The 25,892-nt window shown below is 35.6% G+C and overlaps 1 protein-coding gene across 4 annotated transcripts in view; it reads left to right on the forward strand.

Annotated features, from left to right (window-relative positions):
- LOC124358994 (uncharacterized transmembrane protein DDB_G0289901-like) overlaps positions 1–25,892 on the forward strand; it is a 60,492-nt gene that overhangs the window by 31,542 nt on the left and 3,058 nt on the right. The window contains exons 2-3 of one of the 4 annotated variants that reach the window (XM_046811295.1): positions 23,649–24,472; positions 24,515–25,418. In XM_046811295.1, the coding sequence (XP_046667251.1) occupies positions 23,649–24,472; positions 24,515–25,289 (1,599 nt within the window). In that variant the 3' untranslated portion in view covers positions 25,290–25,418. Of the gene's footprint in view, positions 1–23,648; positions 25,446–25,892 lie in introns of those variants that run through there. The other 3 variants (XM_046811297.1, XM_046811294.1, XM_046811296.1) reach the window with 3 other exon arrangements.

A 25,892-nucleotide genomic window follows, 5' to 3' on the forward strand; every position in this document is an offset into this window, starting at 1 on the left:
GAAGAAATCGAAAAAAGTCGTGGTTCCAAATGTGCACTTAATGAATCGATCAGAGTACCTCTTCACGTAAGTTACACTATATTTTCTAGTCTATTTTTCTCAGTTGTCGAAATGATGTAGAATTCGTTTTCAGCTTCGTCGACTGATTTTTTTGGATTTCTTCTGCCAAACAGATTCCAAGAGTCAAGTTTGTGACGACGTAAGTTTTCAAACACTGCGCTAAGAGCAAGGTGAACTGCAGCTAAACTCTAAATTCACATTGAAACAATCCTTTCCATGATGGCTGCATTATTTTGGATTAAATAAATAATTTAAATTTCTAACATATATTTTTAGTAACAAATTATGGAATGCAGCTGTAATAATAGCACAGTGTGATGTTTGCTTGTGTATTTGCATGAGTCAAAAGTCTCTTTGTTTTATCCAAATTTTATTTATGATTTTGCATGGGTGCTTATATGATTATTTTATTTTATAGCAATATAAAGATTTATGTGTATATATGAATGAGATCAGGTGTCCATGTCCTTAGGAATTGCATGGTTGATTTTATCTGTGATAAAGAATTTTGAGTGTGAGTGCGTGTATATGTGTGCATGTTTTTTGGTCATTGTGCATTTGGTGTGAATGTAGGTTTGTAAATTTGAGAATTTGAGTCTCTATCTCTCTCTCTCCTACCTCCCCCTTCCCCCACTCAATCCATCTCCCTCCCTCCCCTTAGCAGTTATACCTTTCACACGAAAAATAAATACATTTTAAACATTTATAATAATAGACAAAATTATATTTTTTACAAACTATGACTCCTAATGCACACAGGAAGCATATACTTTCCCAGCAGGTAATATTATTCCCAAAGCAACTCGTAAGTAAATGTATTGTTTTTTGTAAAAGGAAATTGTTACAATGTTTTTTCCAATGTTATCAGTGAATGTGTGCCATTTTTTTTATTTGAGAATTCTCATATTTTTCTGGTACAAAACAGTATTCATAGACAACTCGATAATACCTGTGTTGAACGAAATATTGTTCACTTAAGTGAGTGACGTCAATATGTGCCAGAAACCATGTTTGAGTAGCCACATTGACATTCCATTGATGTCACAATCTGTGTTTGATTTCAAGCTGTGTATGACGCGATGTATCTCATCAATGCATGCATACAAATGCAGGTGCAACAGGGAGTCTATTATTTATCACATAAGGGAACACTATAATATGCATTTGCAGAACCGATAGATGAAACCCATTTACTAAAACTGGGAGCAGTTTTAAAGAATCTTCAACTACATTATCGATTTGTTACGTAGATTTTTGAAAGGCTTGTTAAAAAAAAGTTTCTTGAATTTTGGTTTTTAAAGATTGTTATTGACGATGGAAGGTTTGAAAGGATAACAAGATTTCGGACATTTGTCATCGTTATAGGTTTTAAAACACAACGTTTTCGAGGGTTGGCATCTATCCTCTTCGTCAGGTGGGAGAGTTATTAATACATACAAAAATTAAGATCAGAAAGAATTAAATAAGGGAATGAAAAGGGTTCAAATATAGACAAAAGCTGCATGGAGTCCGAAATCCGAGCACAAATCACAAGTACGAGGATCACATTCACACATCAAACCAGCACAGGCTACAGTGGGATACTGAATCTAATCCTGGAAACGTTGTGGAAACCTTTTATAACCTATAACGGTGGCAAAAGTCCGAAGTTCTGTTATCCTGGTAAACGTTGTCTGGTAAACAAGATTTAGTTATAACAAGAGAATTTCTCAAGTTATTATCAAACTGGTTTTATAAGATTGATTTTGGTTCACTCTTTTATCGCAAAAGATACAAAGCATCATTTTAATTTAAGAATGAAAACGTTGACCCTATATACATTAATTGAGTTACTATGTATTTTAATGCTAGTGGCTACTCTTATGAACAATATTGGTTGTGTCAATTCTGGTTTACACCAGAAGAATATTATTATCAATAACTCAAATTGGTGAGATACTGCACTTATAATTAATTAAGTATTATAGTAATCTTTAAAAATATTTTAATAATTTTAGGGTCGGTGGTAATCTAAATAAAATTTATTGTTAGCGGAGAAACCAATTTCTGTTACTCACAGTAAAGACTGAATTGTCTACAATACAGTAATTATCAGTAATTACCAATAAGAAACACATGACGCAAGCTTGTATAAAGTGTTTGAAAAACAATACATTAATATACGCCAGGCTAAACTGACATAACAATTGTACTGTATTTTACATATGTTCTAACTCTTGTTGGAACAAAGGATAGGCTAACTTTTACGAACGTGTTTTTCGAAACACATTATGAACTCCTTGTACACAATATACGGACAGTTTTGTGGTTCTTTCGATTTCCTTCCGAACTTTTTTGTTGAAAACGCAGGAAATCCTTTGTTTTTGGTCTAGAAGAGTTTCCATTCCAAATGTTCATATTAAAATAATTATGTTAAAGGTATGTGTCCAACGTTATCTTTTTGTGTATGTAATAACCAATCCTTCATTAGATCCTCTACGACAGATATAGTAAATTGGAGCATATTTGGTTGCATTCCACATATTAGTTATAGGTATATGGATTCACGATAATTCTCGCAAGTATATAACACACAAACACCTAACGTACTATGTGTAGATAATTGAGAGTTCTTGCAAAATTGTAAGTATGTAGGATATCGTTGTTGTAAGAGTGAAAAGAGTGTGTTACTTTGTTACATATCGTCGATGGAAATAATTGTTGCTGTGGTAACTAGAGTTGGTATTTTTACGTATTGATTAGCCCTGGTAAAAAGTATTTCGAAGTTCCAGGTTTATACTTACAGATAAAATGTAACTAAATAATTTACAATCGATTAGGTGAAAAAACTCATTCACGCAGTGTACTTCATATTATCACTATGTACTTATATTTATGTTCATATTAAAAAATTTAGTACTTAAACGAGGTTGAAACAAAAATGACGTTTTTCTTTTAAGAGATTTTCCTTTATTCGTTGCGTTATTTTCCAGCCAACGTTGAAAGATGTATTGGAAGATTGATGATGTCAGCTTGTTCAATATAAACCATTCGTTTATCCATCTTCTGTCACTGCAAGTGATTTCAGCGTCCTTTCAGAACCAGCTAAAAATGTGCCTGCTAAATTCACTTATAAATTATTCTCATTCTTGTACTTTGTTTAAACCGAGGAACAAAATGGAGCCAACATCATGTTGCAAAACTACAGCATAATAGTTGTGAAAGTTATTTTCAATTTTAAATTGTAAAAAAAATGGGATGATATAGTTAAGAATACTTGCACTATGTAGGCTTCTGAAACCTGTGTACATATATTTTCTGGATTGGGGAAACAAGTCAAACTCAACATTGGCGTCGGAAACATAATTAACTTAACCAGAATTGCTCAACACGTGCAAAGCCTACTGAATTGCGTGCCAAGCGGCGGGTAAGTGCTAGTTAGACATACAGTAACATTCATGATCATCGCTTAAAGTACAAATCTTGCAAAATCCTTACCAGTGTTAAACCCATCACTCTGTGCTGTGTTGGGGGGGGGGTGGTTGAGGGAGGCAATATTTCTCTCCCACTGGTCAGTCTCTTGCGTTTATCCATTGTTCGAAAGATGTTTCGATAACGAGTTGAGCCAAACCTTTTATATTTCATAAAACTTAATTTCTACATAGGCAAAATCAAGTTCGATGATGACGATATCCCACCAGGGGTTGATAATCATCCGGTCATCAGTCGGAAATTCAGAGGAGCGGTATCTCCAGGTTTGATAATGTAGAAGATAGGTCAAGGAGATTTTCGGACTACAGGATGAACCATATCTTCGAGGTGCATGCGACACAATGTCTGGCATACCCCAGAAGTTGATCTATGATAAAGACAAACATACACAAAATTGTATATGTCTAACTGAAATAGATCTAGGGTTGCCTTGCATTCAGACACAGGCAAAATTTTTGTGACCAACAGACCAACTTCGCTAAAGGTGCAGCAATGGCATTCAAACATCTAGCGAGAAATTAACTGATTTTTTACCGAGTGTTTCTTGAGTGTAGTCATGATCGATTTATGTCATAAGGCTTTACTTTTTTAGAGCCAGATTACGTTATCATACATCCATGGGTAATTGAAGGTGATGCATGTATATGAAATAGTTTGTCGACCCACCAGTACCGCGTTAAAGTGAGAATTTTACCGTGTGGGCAACGGACCGGGAAACTACCATATCTGAGACACTTTCCCTTTCTTGTTCGTATGATGACATATACCATGGTTTGTTCTTGTTTATTGTTCGATGGTTTGGTAAATGTGTAGTATACCACGTTTTTATTAGTATTACTTAATACATAATATATTTTTTTATTTTCATCTTATTACTTCATGTTTATTCAACAAGAAAACTTTAGTAGCTAAATTTGTTCGATATAGTTTGCCAGCATTGAAAATACCACTTATTTTTCGAAACAATCTTATCAGTTAACTATTTAGTTAAATTAACATAGTTTCATATCGATTGAATTATATTGAAATATATTGAAGATACTGAGATATCCTTGTGAAATGCTATAAGAAAAAATTGTATTTACTAGAGATCTAGGACATAGATACTTACTATGTTAAGAAGACATGGAAATCCGGTGTGAAACAACCTAATAACTAAACTATAACAGTCCCTATCAGAGTCACTTAGTGACTGTTATTAGATCCTAGAATAACTAAAAAAAAACCGCAAACAATATGTCAGAATAAGATTGGCATACATACTCAAAGAGTAGTCTGTCAGGCTTTCCAAGTCTGTGTGATAACTCTTGATGGATAGATCCACTGAATTTAAACTTTGGTTCACGGCTTTCACTTGATCTAAGGAATAAGTCTCGTTTCGAGGTCATACTCAAAGAGTAGTCTGTCAGGCTTTCCAAGTCTGTGTGATAACTCTTGATGGATAGATCCACTGAATTTAAACTTTGGTTCACGGCTTTCACTTGATCTAAGGAATAAGTCTCGTTTCGAGGTCATACTCAAAGAGTAGTCTGTCAGGCTTTCCAAGTCTGTGTGATAACTCTTGATGGATAGATCCACTGAATTTAAACTTTGGTTCACGGCTTTCACTTGATCTAAGGAATAAGTCTCGTTTCGAGGTCATACTCAAAGAGTAGTCTGTCAGGCTTTCCAAGTCTGTGTGATAACTCTTGATGGATAGATCCACTGAATTTAAACTTTGGTTCACGGCTTTCACTTGATCTAAGGAATAAGTCTCGTTTCGAGGTCATACTCAAAGAGTAGTCTGTCAGGCTTTCCAATTCTGTGTGATAACTCTTGATGGATAGATCCACTGAATTTAAACTTTGGTTCACGGCTTTCACTTGATCTAAGGAATAAGTCTCGTTTCGAGGTCATACTCAAAGAGTAGTCTGTCAGGCTTTCCAAGTCTGTGTGATAACTCTTGATGGATAGATCCACTGAATTTAAACTTTGGTTCACGGCTTTCACTTGATCTAAGGAATAAGTCTCGTTTCGAGGTCATACTCAAAGAGTAGTCTGTCAGGCTTTCAAATTCTGTGTGATAACTCTTGATGGATAGATCCACTGAATTTAAACTTTGGTTCACGGCTTTCACTTGATCTAAGGAATAAGTCTCGTTTCGAGGTCATACTCAAAGAGTAGTCTGTCAGGCTTTCAAATTCTGTGTGATAACTCTTGATGGATAGATCCACTGAATTTAAACTTTGGTTCACGGCTTTCACTTGATCTAAGGAATAAGTCTCGTTTCGAGGTCATACTCAAAGAGTAGTCTGTCAGGCTTTCCAATTCTGTGTGATAACTCTTGATGGATAGATCCACTGAATTTAAACTTTGGTTCACGGCTTTCACTTGATCTAAGGAATAAATCTCGTTTCGTGGTCATACTGAAAGAGTAGTCTGTCAGGCTCTTCCGTTACATTCTATCAGACTCTTCTATACTCTCCATTTTATATGTTTATTATGTTAAATCCACCTAATTCCCTATTATTATAAACATATGCAAGTTACTTTAAATTAAATTTGTGCGATAGAAAACCATCACTTTCGGCATAGTTAAGTTGTGATTAAAGTGTTCACTGGTGTCCTGAAACATACTGGAGATTTTCATGTTTTAAGATAGGCAGCTCTTTTCAGTAAAAACAATATTTTGATACGTTACATATGTAATAAATTAAAAATTAAATCAAATGGTATAACTACAGAAAAACAAAGTTTCATGTTATATAAAATACATACTATAACACTACAACACGAAATTTTAACACATATAGAGATGTTCTGCGCTGCAATCAACTCTCTCGTCTAGTCTGATTGAATACAATTATGCAAAGCTCATTTCCCAATTATGTAGCTATTACCTCAAACTCAAGTAATTCCTTTAGTACTCAGCGTGATTACTTGTAGTAAATTGTTATTAGATGGAAATTGCTTACTAGATTTGCCTCCCTACTGCCTTTTACTCCCCGCAGCGCTTTGTAACTTGTGGGACTCAAACTAACTTGAAACGAGAAAACAATTGCATTTTAACACAACCAATAGATTGGAGTGTCGCAGGACCGAATATAACGTAAATAAAGCTTTATAAAGTAACAAAAACATAAAGTTCGTAACATGCGTTTTTTGTTCTCTTAGGACAAGAAGGGTATAAACTGTACTAGTCCTATAAGAACCTTAGCGCTGCTTCCGGAGTGTCAGGATATTCAGGATGGGTAAGGTTGGGGGTAGGGGCCGCCTCCTATCGAGATCCATGAGATAGATTAGAGCACTAATCTCAAAATCGCGTTACCCCGGAAGAAGGGGAGGCCAGCTCTGAACCAGCCTCTCCTGTCAAAGCAGGTAGGGGGTGGCACACCCTTGTTGAGGCTAGCAAGAACCTCTGATACTCTGATACTTAGAGAACGAACCCCACCAACTTCAACAGTCATCTCCACCTATCGAATTACCCTTGCACCCCAGAATATCGGCATTGCTGTTAGTGATGTGCCGCTCCTGGACATCCATAAGGTTGCCCAGTGGTAGCTTCAACTGGAGGGTATAAACCAGCCAGAAATGATCCCTGTTGCGTTTGGGACATGCGTCACTATGCCTCATAACAAAATGTCATATGTCCTCAGTTGGTTTACAACCAAGTTTCTGAGATTTTCTAGTTGTCGTCATGGTTACCCATATGACCATTTTAAATATTACTGTTTTTTCACCTTTTGAGGCCAAAATCAATAGATTTATTCTTTCGGCCAACAAAATTCCCAGGATCTTTTTATCAAGAGTTATTGTACGGAAAGACAGACAACAGCGTGGATTTAAGAAGGATCTTTGTAGACCTTGATGGGAATAATAAATGTAACTCCATTTCACTTTCACTTCTCGGAGTGTCTGAAGTCTGAGACTGTTACAGACACTCCTGGAATCTGTACCCGTCTGTTTAGAGAGTTCGAAATAAGGAGAAATTCAACGCGAACTATTTCCATCCTTTCTACATTAGAGACACCTATACTGACAAGAGATTCTGTCTGGACCCAATAGCCAGCCAGTTATGAGTAGAATCTTTAATGACGTAATCCTTTTTAGTCTCACTGGAATGGTAACATTTTTATTTACTTCACAGATTTGCAGTGGTTACCTTTGTAAACTCTAACTAAATTAGGTTATCGATTTAAGTATGCAGAAGGGAGCTTGCGGAATTTCAAAACTTTTTTATTTCAATTTTTTTTTAAATAAATGCATTCGACAAGGAGGAGTGAGTTAGTTGTTAATAGAATTTGTTTGACGGAATAGCAGTTTTATCTAGGATGCAATTTTCCTTCATTATTTTTAAAGAGTCAAAACTCAATCAATCAATTATTATTGTGGAGACAAGAACAGAGTTAGACTTCAGAGCTAAAATTTTGAACATTCCACTTTAGGATCACAGTCAAAGATAAAATTCAACAAACGTGCATCCTTCATCCATTTTCCCACTTTTCACCTACAGCACCAAAGTCAATCTTTTGAATTGGATTATCAGTGAAATACCAAAATTTCGGTAAAATTCTAAAATTGTTGTAAAGCTAAAAAGCGTTTAAAACGAGCTAATTGAGTGTTGCGGCATTCTTTTTCCCACTGGGCAGCTTGTTGATGAACTTGAAATTCCTGTAAAAGTAATCCTGTACAAATCGAACGTGTTTAAGTTGTATTGTGTGTTATGATGTAATAATATGTGATTTGAACCAATAAAATCATAGTTTATTTGTAAATTTATCGAGTAAGCCCTACATACCTTGACTTCGGAGTATTCTGTTATTACGGGTGAGGGCAAAATCATGAGTTTTAAATTAAGTGAATAAGATTTCAAGCAGTAGCTCATGTAACACAGTACAAAAACACAGGATTTTTACGGTTTGATAAGATTAACTTTTTTCGAGGACAAATTGTCAGAATTGTACAAAATATTCGGTATTTTCGCCTAACATCACTACCATAGAATTAAATTCAATAATGAATTGTGTTTTTAAACTACCTACGTGAGAATATTTGGTTGGCTAAGTTTTAAGGAAACCTATTATTACTCGTGGGGCTGGATGCAAAAACTTCTTTTCTATCTGTGTGTCTTTCCACACAGTATCTTGAAAATGAATTTACCTACGTATCTGAAATTATCCATGAAGCTTCGTTTATTTATAAGGATCATGTCATTCCATGGGATATAGCTGAGCGTTAGCGAATATTTTAATTTCCTCGTAACCGTAATGGCAACGAGAAAATAGCAGAATAAATAAGTTTGTACACTTTTATTATTTAATATATATATATATTATTTTAAATTTATATGAAACCAACTTTAATGAACAAAACCGAAATAAATATACCATGTACCAAGAAAGATTGCATAAAATTGAACATGCAAATTGTACGTGAAACTCGATTTATACAAAACTGAGTTAAATGATGCGTTTTATTCATTTCAATTTCTTGTTATGCAATTGCCTGTCTGTCTATCTGTCTGCGGGACATTTCAAGAATGGAAGGAACTCTATATGTGAAGTTTTGCACGCATCCTCAGCGAATCCTGTTGGGACATGTGTTGCAGCGTACTTCTACCTTGTCACCTTCATCTACTGCTTTCTGTTACCCTCTAAGTATGGAATATCCGCCTCCAAGTATAAAGAAAACTTCCCTGTAAAGAATCCAATCTAGAGCTCACCTTTTATCTTAAACGAGAGACAGAAGGCTGGATGAAGACGAGTTTTGTTTCATTTAAGGCCATCAAGAATTCACGTTTTAATTTATCTGAGAGTGGCAACAAGATGAGCAGAGGCGTATATAGCAGCCAAACTGGGAATTCCAAAGGAAATGTTTAATTAAAATCTAGCAGCATGGACTCCAGCTAAAATCTACTCCGGCTAAAGAATTTGTATAATATTATATAAGTTTCTGCGTAATGATGCGTTTATTACCCTTTATAATAAAAAATGAAATAAAAAACTTATTCCATGAATAGTGAAACGTGATATTACATATTTTGAGAGTAGTTTGTGCTTCATTACTAAGCCCGATTAGTAACAAAAACAAGTATGGGAAAATAAAACAATAATTAAAAAAATTACTTCTGTAAAACAAATTACTTCTGTAAATTAAAATCTGTAAAACATTTTAAGGACAAAATTTAATACAGTGGAATAGTTTTTTAAGACCTTTTTCTAGCCTTAGTATAATGCTCGTATTAAAAGAAAAATTTATACGCAATATTTATGAAATATGTTGAAATAAATCCCTCAAAAATGAAGGAATTATAAAACAACTACTATATTGTTAAAACTAATTCTCTCTTGTATTCGAGTACTGTGTAAAAATTGAATTGGTAAATTTCGATCACATTTTTAAAGCAATAATATTTATACTTTTTCTACACGTAAATTTTCCGTTAGTTTTTGAACATGTGAAAAAGTATGTGGCTCACACATTAAAAACTAGATTGTTTAGCATATCGTAACGCAGTTTTAAAAACGCGTTGCCATATTTAAAGTTCCAAGGATATTTGGGACTCCTCAATGGCCGATATTCAAATCTAAGAACTATCATTGATATAACATTAATGATAATATTATTCAGGTAAATAATCCAGCTCAAGAAGGCTCAATATGTTTTTAGTATAATTCAGTGTTTCATTAACCCTCTGTTAGTTTCTTTGGAATTTACTAACAGTCCTCAATGAAATAATTATGAATAGAGTATTACATAAATCGATATAACCGAATCAAAGGTCCGAACAGAAAATATGAACAAATTGAATGAATTACCGCACAGATGGACTAACCTTTATGCCACTAAATTTGATCGGATTTTTTATTAGACTGAGGCGAAGCTATATATGATGTTTCATCAAGAGCTATCGCACAAACGGACAACGGACAGACAAACAGATGGATATAAGGACTGATCTCGAACCTTTTGACTCCTAAAAGAAAAGCGATCTTCCTTGGATCAAGATGCACCTATTTACCAAATTTCGCCAACAGCCTCTAGAGTTGGGTTACTACCGAGGGTTATTGCACGGACGGACAGACAGATAGACTTTGGGAGTTCATTTGCAAAGGTCACGTGCTTACTACGCTCGTATATTCCTCAAATTGTAGCCACAGGGCGTCGAGTCGTGTTAGGGCCCGGCCTCCCAGTTTTTGTCCCTTCGGCTAGTGTAAATATTGCGTCCCAGAACGTCAAAGGTTACAAATTTAGAAATCCAAAACATAATAAATGGCATGAAAGTCATCTATAGTAAATGCCATGTAATAGTACTGATGCCAATTTCATATAAATATGTCCACTACATTCAGTGTGGACATATTTAGATATTTATATTCGAAAAAAAAATCCTCACAAATTTTCCCATTTACAGTATAAATAGGATTATCATTATTACATGTTTAAATATACCACATATCTTTTTATATCGGACGAAACATTGATGGTTAAAAACTATAAGATAGCCGATATATACGAGTAGCTCTAGAATTTTATCAGCATTTCCTTTTCAATTTGACATAAATCGATAGGCGTAAATATTATCCAAATAAGAAAAGACTATAACATAAATCGCTGGTGGAAAGGTTTTCGAATCAAATGAAAGAGATCTCGGTATCAAGGGATTCCTCTAGAACACAAGTTCTTTTGCCCGGACGAGACTTGTTTACATTTTCCGCTTTATAGCTGCTTACTTATTGCAGTATTTGCCGGAGCTCAATTCCCCGCGGATACAACGCGTTTCTGTGAGCTCTGGGTTTTACACCAAAATGGAATGAAATATGTAAAGTTCGAAACCTGTAAACAGATTCTCAGGCATGCACTTTCCCCAAAGTTTCTACTCGTAATAAGGAATATTTACTCTCAAAATACATGTTCGTTTCAGGAATATTTGAATTTGTCACGATTTTTACTAAAAAGAGATCTGAACAAGATTTTTGTAAATTAAACCGGAAAATAACATTACATATTATTTATGACCATTATTTAGAACATAATACCCAATCACACGGTTATAAACTACTTCAGAGTAAATATATGCAGGGTGTAAGAAAACTCAAACTTTAGGATATTGTTCCATGAACCAAGAGAAGCTAAAAAACTAAGTGCAGTCAATGGCCTATCTCTTTTCGTTTATCGCCTATCCTTTCGATATGTTTTTTAGTTTTATTTTTATTTCAGAAACTAGTAAAGATAAAGAACTTGAATTTTGAACAATTATTTTTATTGTATTCTCAAATTCATAGAATTGTGTATTATAATAACACATTCCAAAAAAAATGTGACTCGGCCAGCAAAATTTTAAAGCTTCGTACCGTAAAAACTAATCGGGTTATGAAACTGTTTTAAGGAATGATTACCGTTGATAAATCTTAATACAACAATTTCTACAAATTAATATTGTAAACATTGCTCAGTAAATAATGTAGATATAAGCTTCTAATGGTTGTAATGCACGGAACAAATTGTCATTGTGTCCTTCTTTACGGCATCTTTTAACAGTGCATTGTGACAGTTAAAAGTTTAGTATACATTATTTATAAACTGATGTTTATTATTTAGGTGTCAAGCTTTTTGTAATTAGATTCAACAAATTTTATTGCTCTTTAAATATTTTCATAATCTTATTAGATTTTACGGTATTAAGTTTTAACTACTTCCAACGTCTGCCATATATGACACTCTAATATAAATTTGTATATGGAATCTGGACTCTGAGAAAAATAAATTTATAATTGTAGTGAATTTGAAACAGTTTTTATCTTTACTGGTTTCTGTAATAAATAATATAAAAAGGAATAAATATAGTAAAAAAGACGTAGACTGTTGAATTTATTAAGCTTTTACCTCATCTAGGTCCAATACCCTAAATGTTATGTAGAGAGTTTTGTTACATCATGTATTATTGACCTTAACTCAACACTTCCAAAGGTCACTTGTTATTTCCGGTACATTTGTATCAGCTCTCGCAAGTGGTTATTGTTGGCATTCTTCCGGTAGATTTGAAGTCAAGAACATTGAAACTATTATTGCCAATCTATGAGTTTTCTGCTCTAACTGTAATCAAGTGCTAAAAAGATTACATTGCAGTGTAGTTGATATAAGTGCCTTGATTGTAATTAAATTATTACTCTATTACTTCTTGGAAACATATTGGCACATTTCTGTAGATTACATTTCTGTTTTAAATAATTTTTTTAGAAAAATAATAGAACAAAATTTGTGTCTTTATTAATATGGTAAAGAAAATTTGTGGAAACGATATTTATTGCACCTGGACCATATACAAACAAGTCTGATTGCACATTTCGTTTGTGGTTTTCGTAGTTAACAACATAAGTCTCTAGTAAATAAGATGAGTCTGAATGATTCTGCAGAAACTAGGTAAAAAAGGGGATAGTTAAAATCAGTAAGGAATTAATTCTAGGTTAGTGTCATTTTTCGTATTATATTTATAGTTTTTAAATGAAATTTAGAACATTTAGAAACATATCATAGGGTTTATATAATTTAAAATAAAATAAAGTGTAAGTTTTTCCTTGTATTAATTGCCATAAATACAGATATATGAATGTTGTAGAAATACTAATGTTTGATTCAATGCAACTGAGGAATTCATTATTGTTTTCTATTATAAGAGTTGGTGGCTACGCGTTCTAAGGCGGCACACTTAAGAGTTTGAGTTTGGGATAGCACTGGTTCAAATCCCCCCCCCTCCCCCGCCCGAAGCTGTGCACTTTTTGTCAGTATTATCCACCTCATACAGTACGGACTGGTACATCATTATCATCTCATCCTGGCCTGAAACAATCTTTCTAGAGCTACTGAATCTACGGAGATTCAGAAAAAGGCATAAGCTTGCAGTTATTTGGCTGAGCGATAATGAAGTCTATCCTTCGAGGGAATGACAAATTTATATTTCTGACTGTCAGCACGATCTCCTGACAACTAACTGCCCTGAAACTTAAATTTAATGACGGATTGTGGCACTCAAAAGGATTTGGCTCAGCGTTAGCGAAGTCTATCCTTCGAGGGAATGACAAAGTTGTATTTCTAACTGTCTGTCAGCACAATCTCCTGACAACTAACTGCCCTGAAACTTAAATTTAATGACGGATTGTGGCACTCAAAAGGATTTGGCTCAGCGTTAGCGAAGTCTATCCTTCGAGGGAATGACAAAGTTGTATTTCTAACTATCTGTCAGCACAATCTCCTGACAACTAACTGCCCTGAAACTTAAATTTAATGACGGATTGTGGCACTCAAAAGGATTTGGCTCAGCGTTAGCGAAGTCTATCCTTCGAGGGAATGACAAAGTTGTATTTCTGACTGTCAGCACGATCTCCTGACAACTAACTGCCCTGAAACTTAAATTTAATGACGGATTGTGGCACTCAAAAGGATTTGGCTCAGCGTTAGCGAAGTCTATCCTTCGAGGGAATGACAAAGTTGTATTTCTAACTGTCTGTCAGCACAATCTCCTGACAACTAACTGCCCTGAAACTTAAATTTAATGACGGATTGTGGCACTCAAAAGGATTTGGCTCAGCGTTAGCGAAGTCTATCCTTCGAGGGAATGACAAAGTTGTATTTCTAACTGTCTGTCAGCACGATCTCCTGACAACTAACTGCCCTGAAACTTAAATTTAATGACGGATTGTGGCACTCAAAAGGATTTGGCTCAGCGTTAGCGAAGTCTATCCTTCGAGGGAATGACAAAGTTGTATTTCTAACTGTCTGTCAGCACGATCTCCTGACAACTAACTGCCCTGAAACTTAAATTTAATGACGGATTGTGGCACTCAAAAGGATTTGGCTCAGCGTTAGCGAAGTCTATCCTTCGAGGGAATGACAAAGTTGTATTTCTAACTGTCTGTCAGCACGATCTCCTGACAACTAACTGCCCTGAAACTTAAATTTAATGACGGATTGTGGCACTCAAAAGGATTTGGCTCAGCGTTAGCGAAGTCTATCCTTCGAGGGAATGACAAAGTTGTATTTCTAACTGTCTGTCAGCACAATCTCCTGACAACTAACTGCCCTGAAACTTAAATTTAATGACGGCTTGTGGCACTCAAAAGGATTTGGCTCAGCGTTAGCGAAGAATTTTACAATGGAGATATGAGTAACCATAAGCACAGAGAAAACCACAGAAAAAAAATTATTAAATGTGTAATCAAATTAAGAGCAATCATTTGACATTTTAAATGTAGCCTAATGAAATGAGGATAGAGTTTACATTTTGCATGCAACTCAGCGAAGACTGTTATTCGATACTTAGTGTAGCGTATTCCCCCCTGCGTTAATGTTGAAGATAATTGTTTCTCGACTATAAGAGCTGTCTTCATGCCACCCTCAATACAGATGCTTCCATTATCCTGCTTCCAATCTTACCTCTGTTGGCGAAATATACTTCTTTCATCCAGAAATGCACTAATATCGACTTTTTCTTTACATTGTGTATTGACCATTAGAACCGATTTAGATACCAGTTTTCATTTCACCTGATACGGAGAAAAATGTTACATTTAATTTATCAATCTATACATTACGGTTTCCCTGTATGTTTAATTTCGTCTAATTTAAATTTCTACGTTAAAAAACCATTTTATTGGAATGAAGGAGGAGGAGCTCTTCTTATTGGAATATAAATTTTCTATTATTTCACAAAAGAAAAAAAAAAACATTTTATTGGAGTTTAATATCCATTCAATGACAAATATAAAATTATTGTTTGGAAAGCAAATGTTACTTTGTATACCTACAGAAATAAAAGAACCCTGTTTTATGGGCAGTACGTCAAGAAAAGGTTTGCAGACTGTCAAAGCATATCTCACGTTCAGCCTTTGTCGATAGTTTGTTACCGATACCTGCTGCTGACAGCTCAGCTCCGTAAATCTGTTAGCAGCGCTCTCTCGGCGGCCTGTTCCTCTACATTTTATAAACATTTACTCTCTCTGCTATCGGTGCGGCGCGGACTCTGATGATAGTTTGTTACCGATACCTGCTGCTGACAGCTCAGCTCCGTAAATCTGTAAAGCAGCGCTCTCTCGGCGGCCTTTTCCTTTACATTTTATAAACATTTACTCTCTCTGCTATCGGTGCGGCGCGGACTCTGATGATAGTTTGTTACCCATACCTGCTGCTGACAGCTCAGCTCCGTAAATCTGTAAAGCAGCGCTCTCTCGGCGGCCTGTTCCCCTACATTTTATAAACATTTACTCTCTCTGCTATCGGTGCGGCGCGGACTCTGATTGACAGGTTTCAAGTCATTTAGCTACAAGTTGTGGCTTAATTTATTTTTACACAAAATATTGTTATACCTTTCCTTGAGAGAAAGGTCCTTTTAAGAAATGTGTTTATTATTATAGTTAATATTTTAATGTGTAAATCATAATAATATTATAACTGCGAAAGTGACTTTATTAGTTTGTTTTGCTTTCTTGCGTAAGTTATTCAACCGATTGTACTAAAGGTCATTTTTATAGGCCTATTCCTATTTAGAAAATCCCTAGGGGCTACGCCTCACTGGTCTTTAATGTAACAAATGTTCCAATATTAGTCTGTTAAGTTGTGAAATATTAATTAGTAGAGCATGTCTAATGTAACTGTTCTTTGTAAACATTGTGTATTATTTTCAATTTGTTTATTTATAGTGAGTACATTATATTAGGAAAACTTATAATTTTCCAAGACGTTTTAGATGTTAGTGATTAGGTAAGTACTAATCGTTCTTAGAAAATATAAAGGATAACATGGTCAGAATTTTACTCCTGAGACTCCCTTTGAAGGCTCAACAAGAAATATGGTAGATGAAAGTTCACTCAACTGGGCTTTCGAACAAATGAACCAATTCCAGCCCTAAATGTTCTAAAATATAAATAATATACTTCAGTTTATAAGGAAACATATGTGTAGTGTCGTTCATGTGCAGGGCTAATTTCTTGCCGTTTTTATTCATTGGGGGGGTTGGTATCTGTAAAGAAAATTTAAAGCTGTTGTGACTCTTTATTAGGATATGAATTTCAGTTAATAAATAAATAATTAAAGAAAATGTATAATATTGTAATATTTTGTTTGGTACAAAATTTTAACTAAGCAATGGGTCGAAAAAATGTATTTACTGTAATGAATTTTAATTTTGGTTACATGAACTCAAAAATATCTTCGGATAGTTCAATTATCACTATTTAAAAGCTAAAAATGTTCAACGGTATCACAAGTTTTTCTTAAACTAAAATTAATAATTGCCTGAGCGTTAGTACAGCCTATCAATCTCAGAGCTGGAAAAATATCATTCCTGTCTGTCAATCTGTCTGTTTGTCCGCACGTATCGAGAAAACAAAGTTACCTGTAGACTAAAAGCTTCCTGACTTATTTTGCATTGCACTCGTTTTATAGATAGGTAAGAAGGAATTATACGTGGTGAATACTAAGTGTCATTAAAGTATACACTACATAATAGGTTGACACATTTTCGTTCTATCTGCCAGGATATGTCAATTTGTCTTTCTATGTCAGTCTATCTGTAGCCTACGCATCAAAGTGACAGAAGCTATAGACTAAGGATTTAGTATGCAGCGAAGCCTGCATGGGATTTATTCTAAATGCAAATCTAAATCAAAGTACGAGAACTTACATCAAGATGATGCGTTACGGAACATAATTTTCTATGAGGTTACAACAATAACTGGATTGTATATTATAGGACAGACAACTGTTATGGTCACGTGCGGTAACGGTTACATCGATGTCAAGTTTCCCAACGATAAGCGTGACCTGGTGAAGGTGAAGGTTACACCTTGGATTAGTGCCTCCAGTGACCTAGTGCTCACTTTAATCCGTGACAAATTCGTTAGTAAACAGTGAAATTCTTCATTGTTCTGGGAGGTAGACAAACTATTTCGTAGGCCGGTAAGTAATCGATTTTTAGAAGAGATTTGTCAATATTTAAAATCGATTAATCATGCCAAATGAAATATTTCCCATACTAACTAACTAGTAACCTGTGCTTACATGCACACATATCAAACAGTTAACACCTTTCAAAGTACGGTAGAGGATTCAAACAAAATCGTAGTTTACACATTTTTTGTCTCTGACGTTCATGATTTGTGTTAAAATTATAAATACATCATACAAAAAGAGAGACGAAGTCCAACTAACCACTTTACCTCAAATTCCTCTTCTGTAAGTAGATTCAATTTGTGATATACACACACTTGAAAGGTACAGGTAAGAGTTTTAGCGATATTTTATAGTATGAACTTATTAACTGTTATTAACTTTTAAAAGTCGCTCTCCTTTTGGCCCGTACTCTATCTGCACCTTTTGGTCACAAACGAGAGCGAAAATCTGTACTGTAAAGCATCAATATTACTTTTTATATTGGTTTATTTAAAAAAAGAAGAGCCTTTGATAATATTGCCTTTAATTTGCTAATTGACCAAAGAATAAAAAGGGAATTTGCCTCTTTTCTTCTAAAAAAAAGAAAAAAAGGTTAAGCACATGGTACATGTATTATACATGCTTGATAAGTCCCGAACAATTACAGGTAAAGCAATACAACTTGTTACATCATTACTGCACCTATAAATCTACTTTTTTTAAGTAACTACCATTTCTTGTCATCCCAGGGGGATTGCCCGCAAGGAGTCGGAAATCTTGAATGAGAGCATAGGTCGCATAGTACATCAAATTAAAGGTCTATATTAGTAGAGTACAATGCTTTAATCCGACCTGAAAAGGAAGAATTACGCTGATTTAAATTTTGAGATATTTACAATGTAGGTCCTGTTTTAGATGGTTTAATATTCTTGTCTGTAAAAGTTAAACTTTGTGAATTAATACTGAACTTAAGAAATAGTGTTTAAGATAGTTATTGACTTTTCACATCAAATATTGTTAGTTTAAAATAATGTACATGTTGAGTTATGCTCACGTTAAATGTTTTGCCGAACTCCTTGTAGACCGTCCTCCATTGGATGTGAAGAGTAAATTTATTTCGAGTGAAATTTTTTACGTCGGATTTTGCATCATTGTACTCTACTAATAGGGACGTTTAATTTGATGTACTACTCGACCTATACCCTTATTTAAGACTTCCTTATGACTCCTTGCGGGCCATCCCCCTGACAGGACAAAAATGGTAGTTAAAAAAATACATTTATAGGTACAGTAGTGATGTACCATGTTTTATTGCTTTACCTGAACTATTATGTCTGTGCTGAACTTTTTTACACCCTGCGTATAATAATAATATCTCACAGTTTACTCGAGTTCCTGATTTATATGTAGCCTATGTTTGACGCGTTTTTTTATCGTGACACATTACGTGACATATTAATTCCAGGTGGTTGAAAGTGGAAACACAATGAATGTAACTATTGTTTCTCACAGAGGAAATATATTTCAATTAAATTTATTATGTTTATTTTCAAAGTAAGTAATATAGCTATTACAGCCAAAGAACGCTGTACTTTACAGCACACGAAGACAAAGTAAAGTTGTATTTTGTAGTAAAATAACCTTTACTCCATGTGTAACGGGAGTAAACAGCTACTTTGTACGACAAGAGGGAGAATTGCACAGTTCGTTTACACAGTGTCGAGTGATAAGCAAATGACCGCGCACAAACCTACTTGTGAACACATTTACGTGCCTTGACAAGTTTACTTATACCTAAAACAACATCGGTTGTTATGTAACCGCACACGATTAGACTTTCAATGATAATTTCCAATACAGTTGTGTTTGTATAAACATCTGTATCTTTGTATAGTTATATGCTAATAATTCGTACTTTCTATGCATGAAAATTGGAAGTAACTCTCAATTTCTAATTCTAGTTTATCTTTGAGCCCTAAATTTGGTATGGAGATCCCAGAACAGGATATATCTCCATGTACCATTTGGAACCAATTCAGTGGGCATATATAAATCAATTACCGTAGATGGATGAAGTCACTCTTAGAAAGAATATTCTAAAATCCCAAGAGAGTCCACGTGATGAAAGAAGTTTGTGGAAACTTTGATTTTAGGGCCAATAGGAGTTACTGAGGTCATATAGTCGAAGATGTTTCAGGCTAGGTTTTAAAACTGTAAGAGCCAGAGACTTCAAGAGGACGGAAACTTCTTAGACCCTGTCAATAGAGAGACTGTAGGTTACTGGCCAGAGTTTCCCGTTGAAACCTGCCTTATAGAGGCCGGAGGCTCTTAGGATTCTCTCTGAAGATTCTCATTTGGTAAGCCTGGTCTTTTTCAGATACCGTGATACTATAGTCGTATGGAGGCTTGTAGAAAAAAGGCTTTGGGCTTAGACCAAAAGATTCAAAAAGTCTGATGTATAAATAAGAAAGTCTTTGATAGTAGCAAACTGAATTATGTCTGTCTAAATATTCTTTTAAGATAAGTATATTGGCCAAGAGGCCAGATAATTATTCAAGATAATAGAGTATACCGTAGGATGTTGAATTAAAATTTATATATTGCAAAAAACTATATGTAAATTTTGCAGTGAAAAATTCAGTGAGTGAAAATATCTTTTTACACTATTAATGTATTGTTTAACTTACACTGGAACAGTTTAAACAATAAAGTACTACAATTTGCAATATAAGTCAACAGCACTTCCAAAGGTCACTTGTTATTTCCGGTACATTTGTATCAGTTCTCGCAAGGGGTGCTGTTATTGTTGGCATTCTTCCGGTAGATTTGAAGTCAAGAACATTGAAACTATTATTGCCAATTTATGACATAAAGTGTTTCTGCTCTAAAAGTATCAAGTGCACATTTTATGTTACAAAACTTCATAGCATTGTAGTTGATATAAGTGCCTTTATTGTAATTCAACTATCACTCTATTAGTTCTTGGAAACATTGCCTCATTTCTGTAGGCTACTATTTCTGTTTTAAACACTTTTTAAGAAAAATAATAGAATGCAATGTGTCTATTTATTCCTATACTAAACTAACTCACAGAAAGCTACATTAATTGCACCTGGACCATCTATATACAAGTCTGATTGTATATCATCTACATTTGCGTTTTGCGGACAGTTGTAGTGAATAACCTACATCTTTAGTAAATAATATGAGTCAGATTGAGTCAGTGATTGTTGGAATAGAAAGGAGGAAGTTTAATCACCATGGAATTAATTTAACAATAATAGCATTTATCGTATATACTTATTGTTTTAAAATAAAGGTTAGAACATTTCGAAACCAATCATAGAGTTTATATAAAAAGTTTGAAAAAACTAGCTAACTAGCTAGGTTTTTGTTTTTGTTGATTTGAATTTTTTTAAATTCAATTTTTTATAAACAAATATCAATTATATATCAATTCCAAGACCAGATCCTGAAACAGGAATTTTTGTTCCATCAAACTGAATTAAAAACAGAAAATTACCAAGACATTACACTTTCCTATTTCAAATCTCCCTTCATGCAAAACTTCAAGTCTATAGGCCAGTTAGAGTTTGAGATACCGTACGGATAAACACACACATAAACAGACGGACAGACATTTTTCCAATCCCTAGAGTGATTTGCTTCATTAACACTTAGGGAATACAGCGTTTAATGGTTCATACTTTAGGGTTATATTCATTGAAACAACTGTTAACTGTAAACAAAATGAAAAGTTTTCCCAGTTAAAACGAGTTTTTATCAACTGTCACTCGTTTTTATGCGGATCATCAATGTGGAATAGTAAAAGGGACTGTTCAAAGGAAGACCGTTTACAGTGAGCGTAGGTAGGCGCCTCATTTCGGTTAAAAGGTGCTCAGCAATCGAGTCACCTATTTGCTACAGTTCGGTTTTTACCACTTCTTTACCACTTTTCTCTCTTCCTTTACTCCCCTCTCCCTCATTCTCACTCTTCCCATCCCACCTCGCCCCTTTCCCCTCCCATCCCTCCCTTGCAACGACGCAATCTAATGGATAAAACGTTTACTGCAAAATAAAAACGTCAAGAAACCTCTTGCTATTTGCAGAGACTTTGAGGAGATTTGGAAGTCACCTACGAAGCCGTTGGTCCTAGCGTTGTGTAAGAGAGGGTTTATTAGCAAAATCCAAAATTAACTCACAAAATATGTTTTTCATCTTTTAAGTTTGACCTTCTTCCCAATCTCTCTCACCCTTACTCTCCATTAGTTTCCTTTTCTCCATCGCGCATCTTAGTCTGTCCTATTCTCATCACCAAAGGAATTTAGGTTCAAAAAACAAGAAGATTAAGAATAAGAATAATTTATTCACACAATAGATCACAAAGGTTTTTTGTGGAAGTCAAAACATCAGTATTAAAAAACAATTATAGAAAAGCAAGACATGGGTATCACGAGAGCCTTATGAAGACTGTAGAAAGCCTTCCCGATCAAGTAAGCCTTTAAATAATGAATTGAAATATTTTACATCATTGTTTGAATTTTGATTACGTTTGGAAGTTAATTGTTAGAGTTAAACATTGCCTATTTACTATTTGCTCGTAACATGATGGAAATTACCTTTTAAGATACAAAGAGAGTAAATCTAATCAGAAATTAAAAACTCTGGGAGAAATATTTCAAGAAAATGTAATAACATTACTTTGTTAATTGGTTGTTCTTCAAGTGAACCCCTTGTAAAATCCAACTTCAAAATATCGGGCCGAACAAGTAATACAATTTTACAAATAAAAAGTACTTAAATATGTTATATTATTATTTAACAATAATAATGGAGACAGGTTTCCCTTAAAGAACATCCAGCCACAACTAAAGAAGTCACAAGTTTCCCTCGCTTATGGGTTCAGCTCTTCCCATTCACGAGGTAGCTTCGCTCTCTTCTACACAAGCATCGCTGTTAACAAGTTCACAGTTTTAAATTTAATGACTTAAGATGGCGTTCCATTAGAAGTTTAGAGAGTAAACATAATTTGTACCATATATTTTAAACACATATGTATGGATTTTTGTTACGACATGTGTAATTTATTTATTTTTATTATTACAGCTGATATGTAATTTGTTTCAGGACTTTGTGAGTTGTGAGATTACAATATGAATAAAAAGTCAAATTATATATGGTTAAAGGGAATAATGAATTTAAATTTAAGTAGAAGGCAGCATCCCGTACTTAACTCAATTTAATTATTAGAAAATTTGTCAGACAAACTGTTTTGTAACTAGTTTATCAGATTATGTGTTAATTTCCCTGCAAGTTCTTCACAGTTTTGCGTTAAATAGTTTTCACTTTTAGTTCAGGACCAGTAATTAAAAGGCATTGTGGTACAGAAGTTCCCTTACATGGTGCCAGTAAATACATAGTACGAGTATGTCAAAGTGTCACGTAACAGGCTTGCTGAGGTTCTATGCAAAGTTCCTAGTCTGTAGCAAGTTCTGTAGAAGATTGTTAACAAATTTATTTATTCTGCTATTTTCTCGTTGCCGTCATTGTTACCCATAAGAACAATGTAAATATTTTCGTTAGCCAGCAAAAAATTATGAGTGACATGCAACAGGATCGAACTTGTCGCTTAAATTCGAAATGTACTGTATTATGTATTTAGTTGTAAAAGTGAAACTTCATTTAAACATTTCTAAAATCTATTGGTCACTTTGATCTCGAGATACCGCTAGGACAGACAGACAGAAACATAGACACATAGAACTGATATTGTTCAGTTCCTTCGCAAGGCTAACGCTCAGCCCTGACTGTCCGACTGTCCAGAGAAATAAAATATCCTTTCAAAGAAATTTAATTACGATTTTATTGTATGACTGAACGATGGAAAATGTCCGAAAAACTCAGTTTCCTTCACAATTCTTCCATTTTTAAAAACAAACTTCAAACAAAGAATATTTTAGATGTTTAAAAAAATAGTTTGATAATACAAATCTAACTACGTAAAAATTGAAAAGCTGAATATCATCAAAATTTCAACATTAACAAGCAACTAAATGACATGATGCCGCTAGAGTTTGCCAATGAATTTGTGTCAAACCGAATAGCAATGCATGGGTTTTCTAAATATGAGAAGTTTGTTATGTACGTTTGTACTTAACATTAAGTAATAATTGTGTACCGTGGTAATTACAGTAAGAGAATATCTGTTCCAGAAATGGCTGGCTGCAGCTCTGATCTTGGTGGTACTCCAGAGATGCAGGGGCTCACTCTACAGACCAACCCGCAGCGATCAGTACTACATGAGTCGCTATGGCAGCAACTATGGGAGCGGTGGTCCCGGGGCAGGTTCTTGGAACATGAGGGGAGGAGTGACTTCCTTCAACTGGGACTCCCAGAGAGATCCACCGTGCTCAAGATGTGGATCTGCCGCATCCAGGGATCCAGAATACCGAGGAAACGGATACGACAATCTCAGTCCGGAGTGGAATTACCGGATAATGATGCTGGCTAGCAAAGGAGGATGGGCTAAAGGCGATCCAGGATGGCAGAAAGAGAACTGGGGAAGACCGCAGGGTGGTTCGTGGACTGGATCTATAAAGCCAGTTGATTCAAGCTGGGGAGGTCAACCACAAGGGCAGTGGGGAGGAGGACAAAGCCAATGGGGGGGAGGTAATGGGGGTCAGTGGGGTGGTGGAGGTCCAACAGGCGGTGGTGGAGGTAGCCAGTGGGGTGGCGGAGGGAGTAAGTGGGGAGGAAGTGGTGCAGGAGGACAATGGGGTGGAAATAATGGAGGAGGGTGGTCACAAAATCAAGGTCAAGGGTGGAATACTGCGCCAGGGTCATCTGGTTGGGGAGGAAGACAACCTCCTACGGGAAGTGGTAAATGGGATGACTCTACTAGGGTTACAGGAGGGGTATTAAATTGGATTGGAGGGCCGTCTGGGCACGATCATAATAGTGGTCACCACCATAGTCATGACAAAGGAAGTGGAAGTTGGGGAAATACTGGTCCAGGATGGAGTAGTGGGGGTGGTAGTAGTAATCCCTCGAGTGGATGGGGAGGAGGAAGTAGTCACACTAGCAATGGTGGATATGCCTCAGGATGGAGTTACAATCATCCTAAAGATTCTCAATCTTGGAATAGCAAAGGGCCACCATCTCAATGGGGGTACAGTATGCCCAGAGATCCAATATCTGCTCAATGGGACCTTATGCGTCCTGGAAATCCGAGCTGGAATCAAGGAGGAGGATGGAACCAGGGTTCTGGAGGAGGGTGGCAACAGGGTGGATCTTCGGGTGGCTGGAGTCAAGGAGGATCAGGCTGGACAGACATACCAACCGCACCAGGCTGGAGCCAAACTCACACACATGGATCAGGATGGAGTCAAAATCAACCCCAAGGTGGATGGTCTCAAAAGCCTAGTTGGGGACAGGGAGGAAATTCAGGCTGGAATCAGGCGGGCTCATCTGGTTGGTCAAAAGGTCCTCCACAAGGTTGGGCTCAAGGTCCTCCACAAACGAAACCAGGATGGGCTACTAGTCAACCGGATCCTGGTTGGAATCAGGGGTCTACTGGACCTGGGTGGTCTTCGAACTCAAAAGGTCAAGGTTGGGGTGGCGGTGGAAGTTGGAGTCAAGGTTCTGGATCAAATTGGAATCAAGGGACTTCAAATTCTGGATGGAACCAGGGAGGGTCTGGGCAAAGCTGGGGTCAACGTCCATCAGGATGGAATCAACCTCCCACGGGTTCAGGATGGAGCCAGGGAGGTTCTGGATCTTCATGGAATCAAGGGTCTGGAGGTCAAGGTCCAACTGCCATTGGAGGTGGAGGCTCCTGGAGTCAGGGGAGGTAGCTCTTGGAACCAAGGACCTCACGATCACGATCACCACGGAGCTCACGATAAGCCTGGAGGTTCCAAGTGGAACTATGGTATACCGACTCCTGCCCCGCGTCCCAGCTGGAGTTATAACGAACCTTTACAGCCTAGTTGGGCTCCCGGCTACAAGGAGTGAGTACTTACGTGTACATTACGTTGTAATGCTTGATTAAAACTAAAATTATTTCTTTTACCCGAGTATAATAGTTGGTCGTTATTTGGATTTCTAAAAATATTCTTAATAAACAGACACATCAATAATTTAAAACTAAAAAACAAAGCTTAATCTCATTTTCTTAAAAATATTTTTGTTACTTTGAAAACATGATTAGCATGTAAATAATTTGTGGTTTTTGAAAAGCTGGTATCAGCATGGATGTGCTAAATATATTTACGTACATTTTTCCAATCCGTTCTGTTGGCTATCGATTATGATATTAAAAGGAATTTACTCGTATATTAGTTTGATTTTTTACCATAAATAAATTTTAACAACATTTTTTCAACACTGAAATAGCCTATTGTAATAGCCTATTCAGATTTTTATTTCTGAATTTGTAACTGTGAATATCGTAGTTA

Source organism: Homalodisca vitripennis, chromosome 4 (genome assembly GCF_021130785.1).
Source record: "Homalodisca vitripennis isolate AUS2020 chromosome 4, UT_GWSS_2.1, whole genome shotgun sequence".
NCBI classification, from domain to species: domain Eukaryota; kingdom Metazoa; phylum Arthropoda; class Insecta; order Hemiptera; family Cicadellidae; genus Homalodisca; species Homalodisca vitripennis.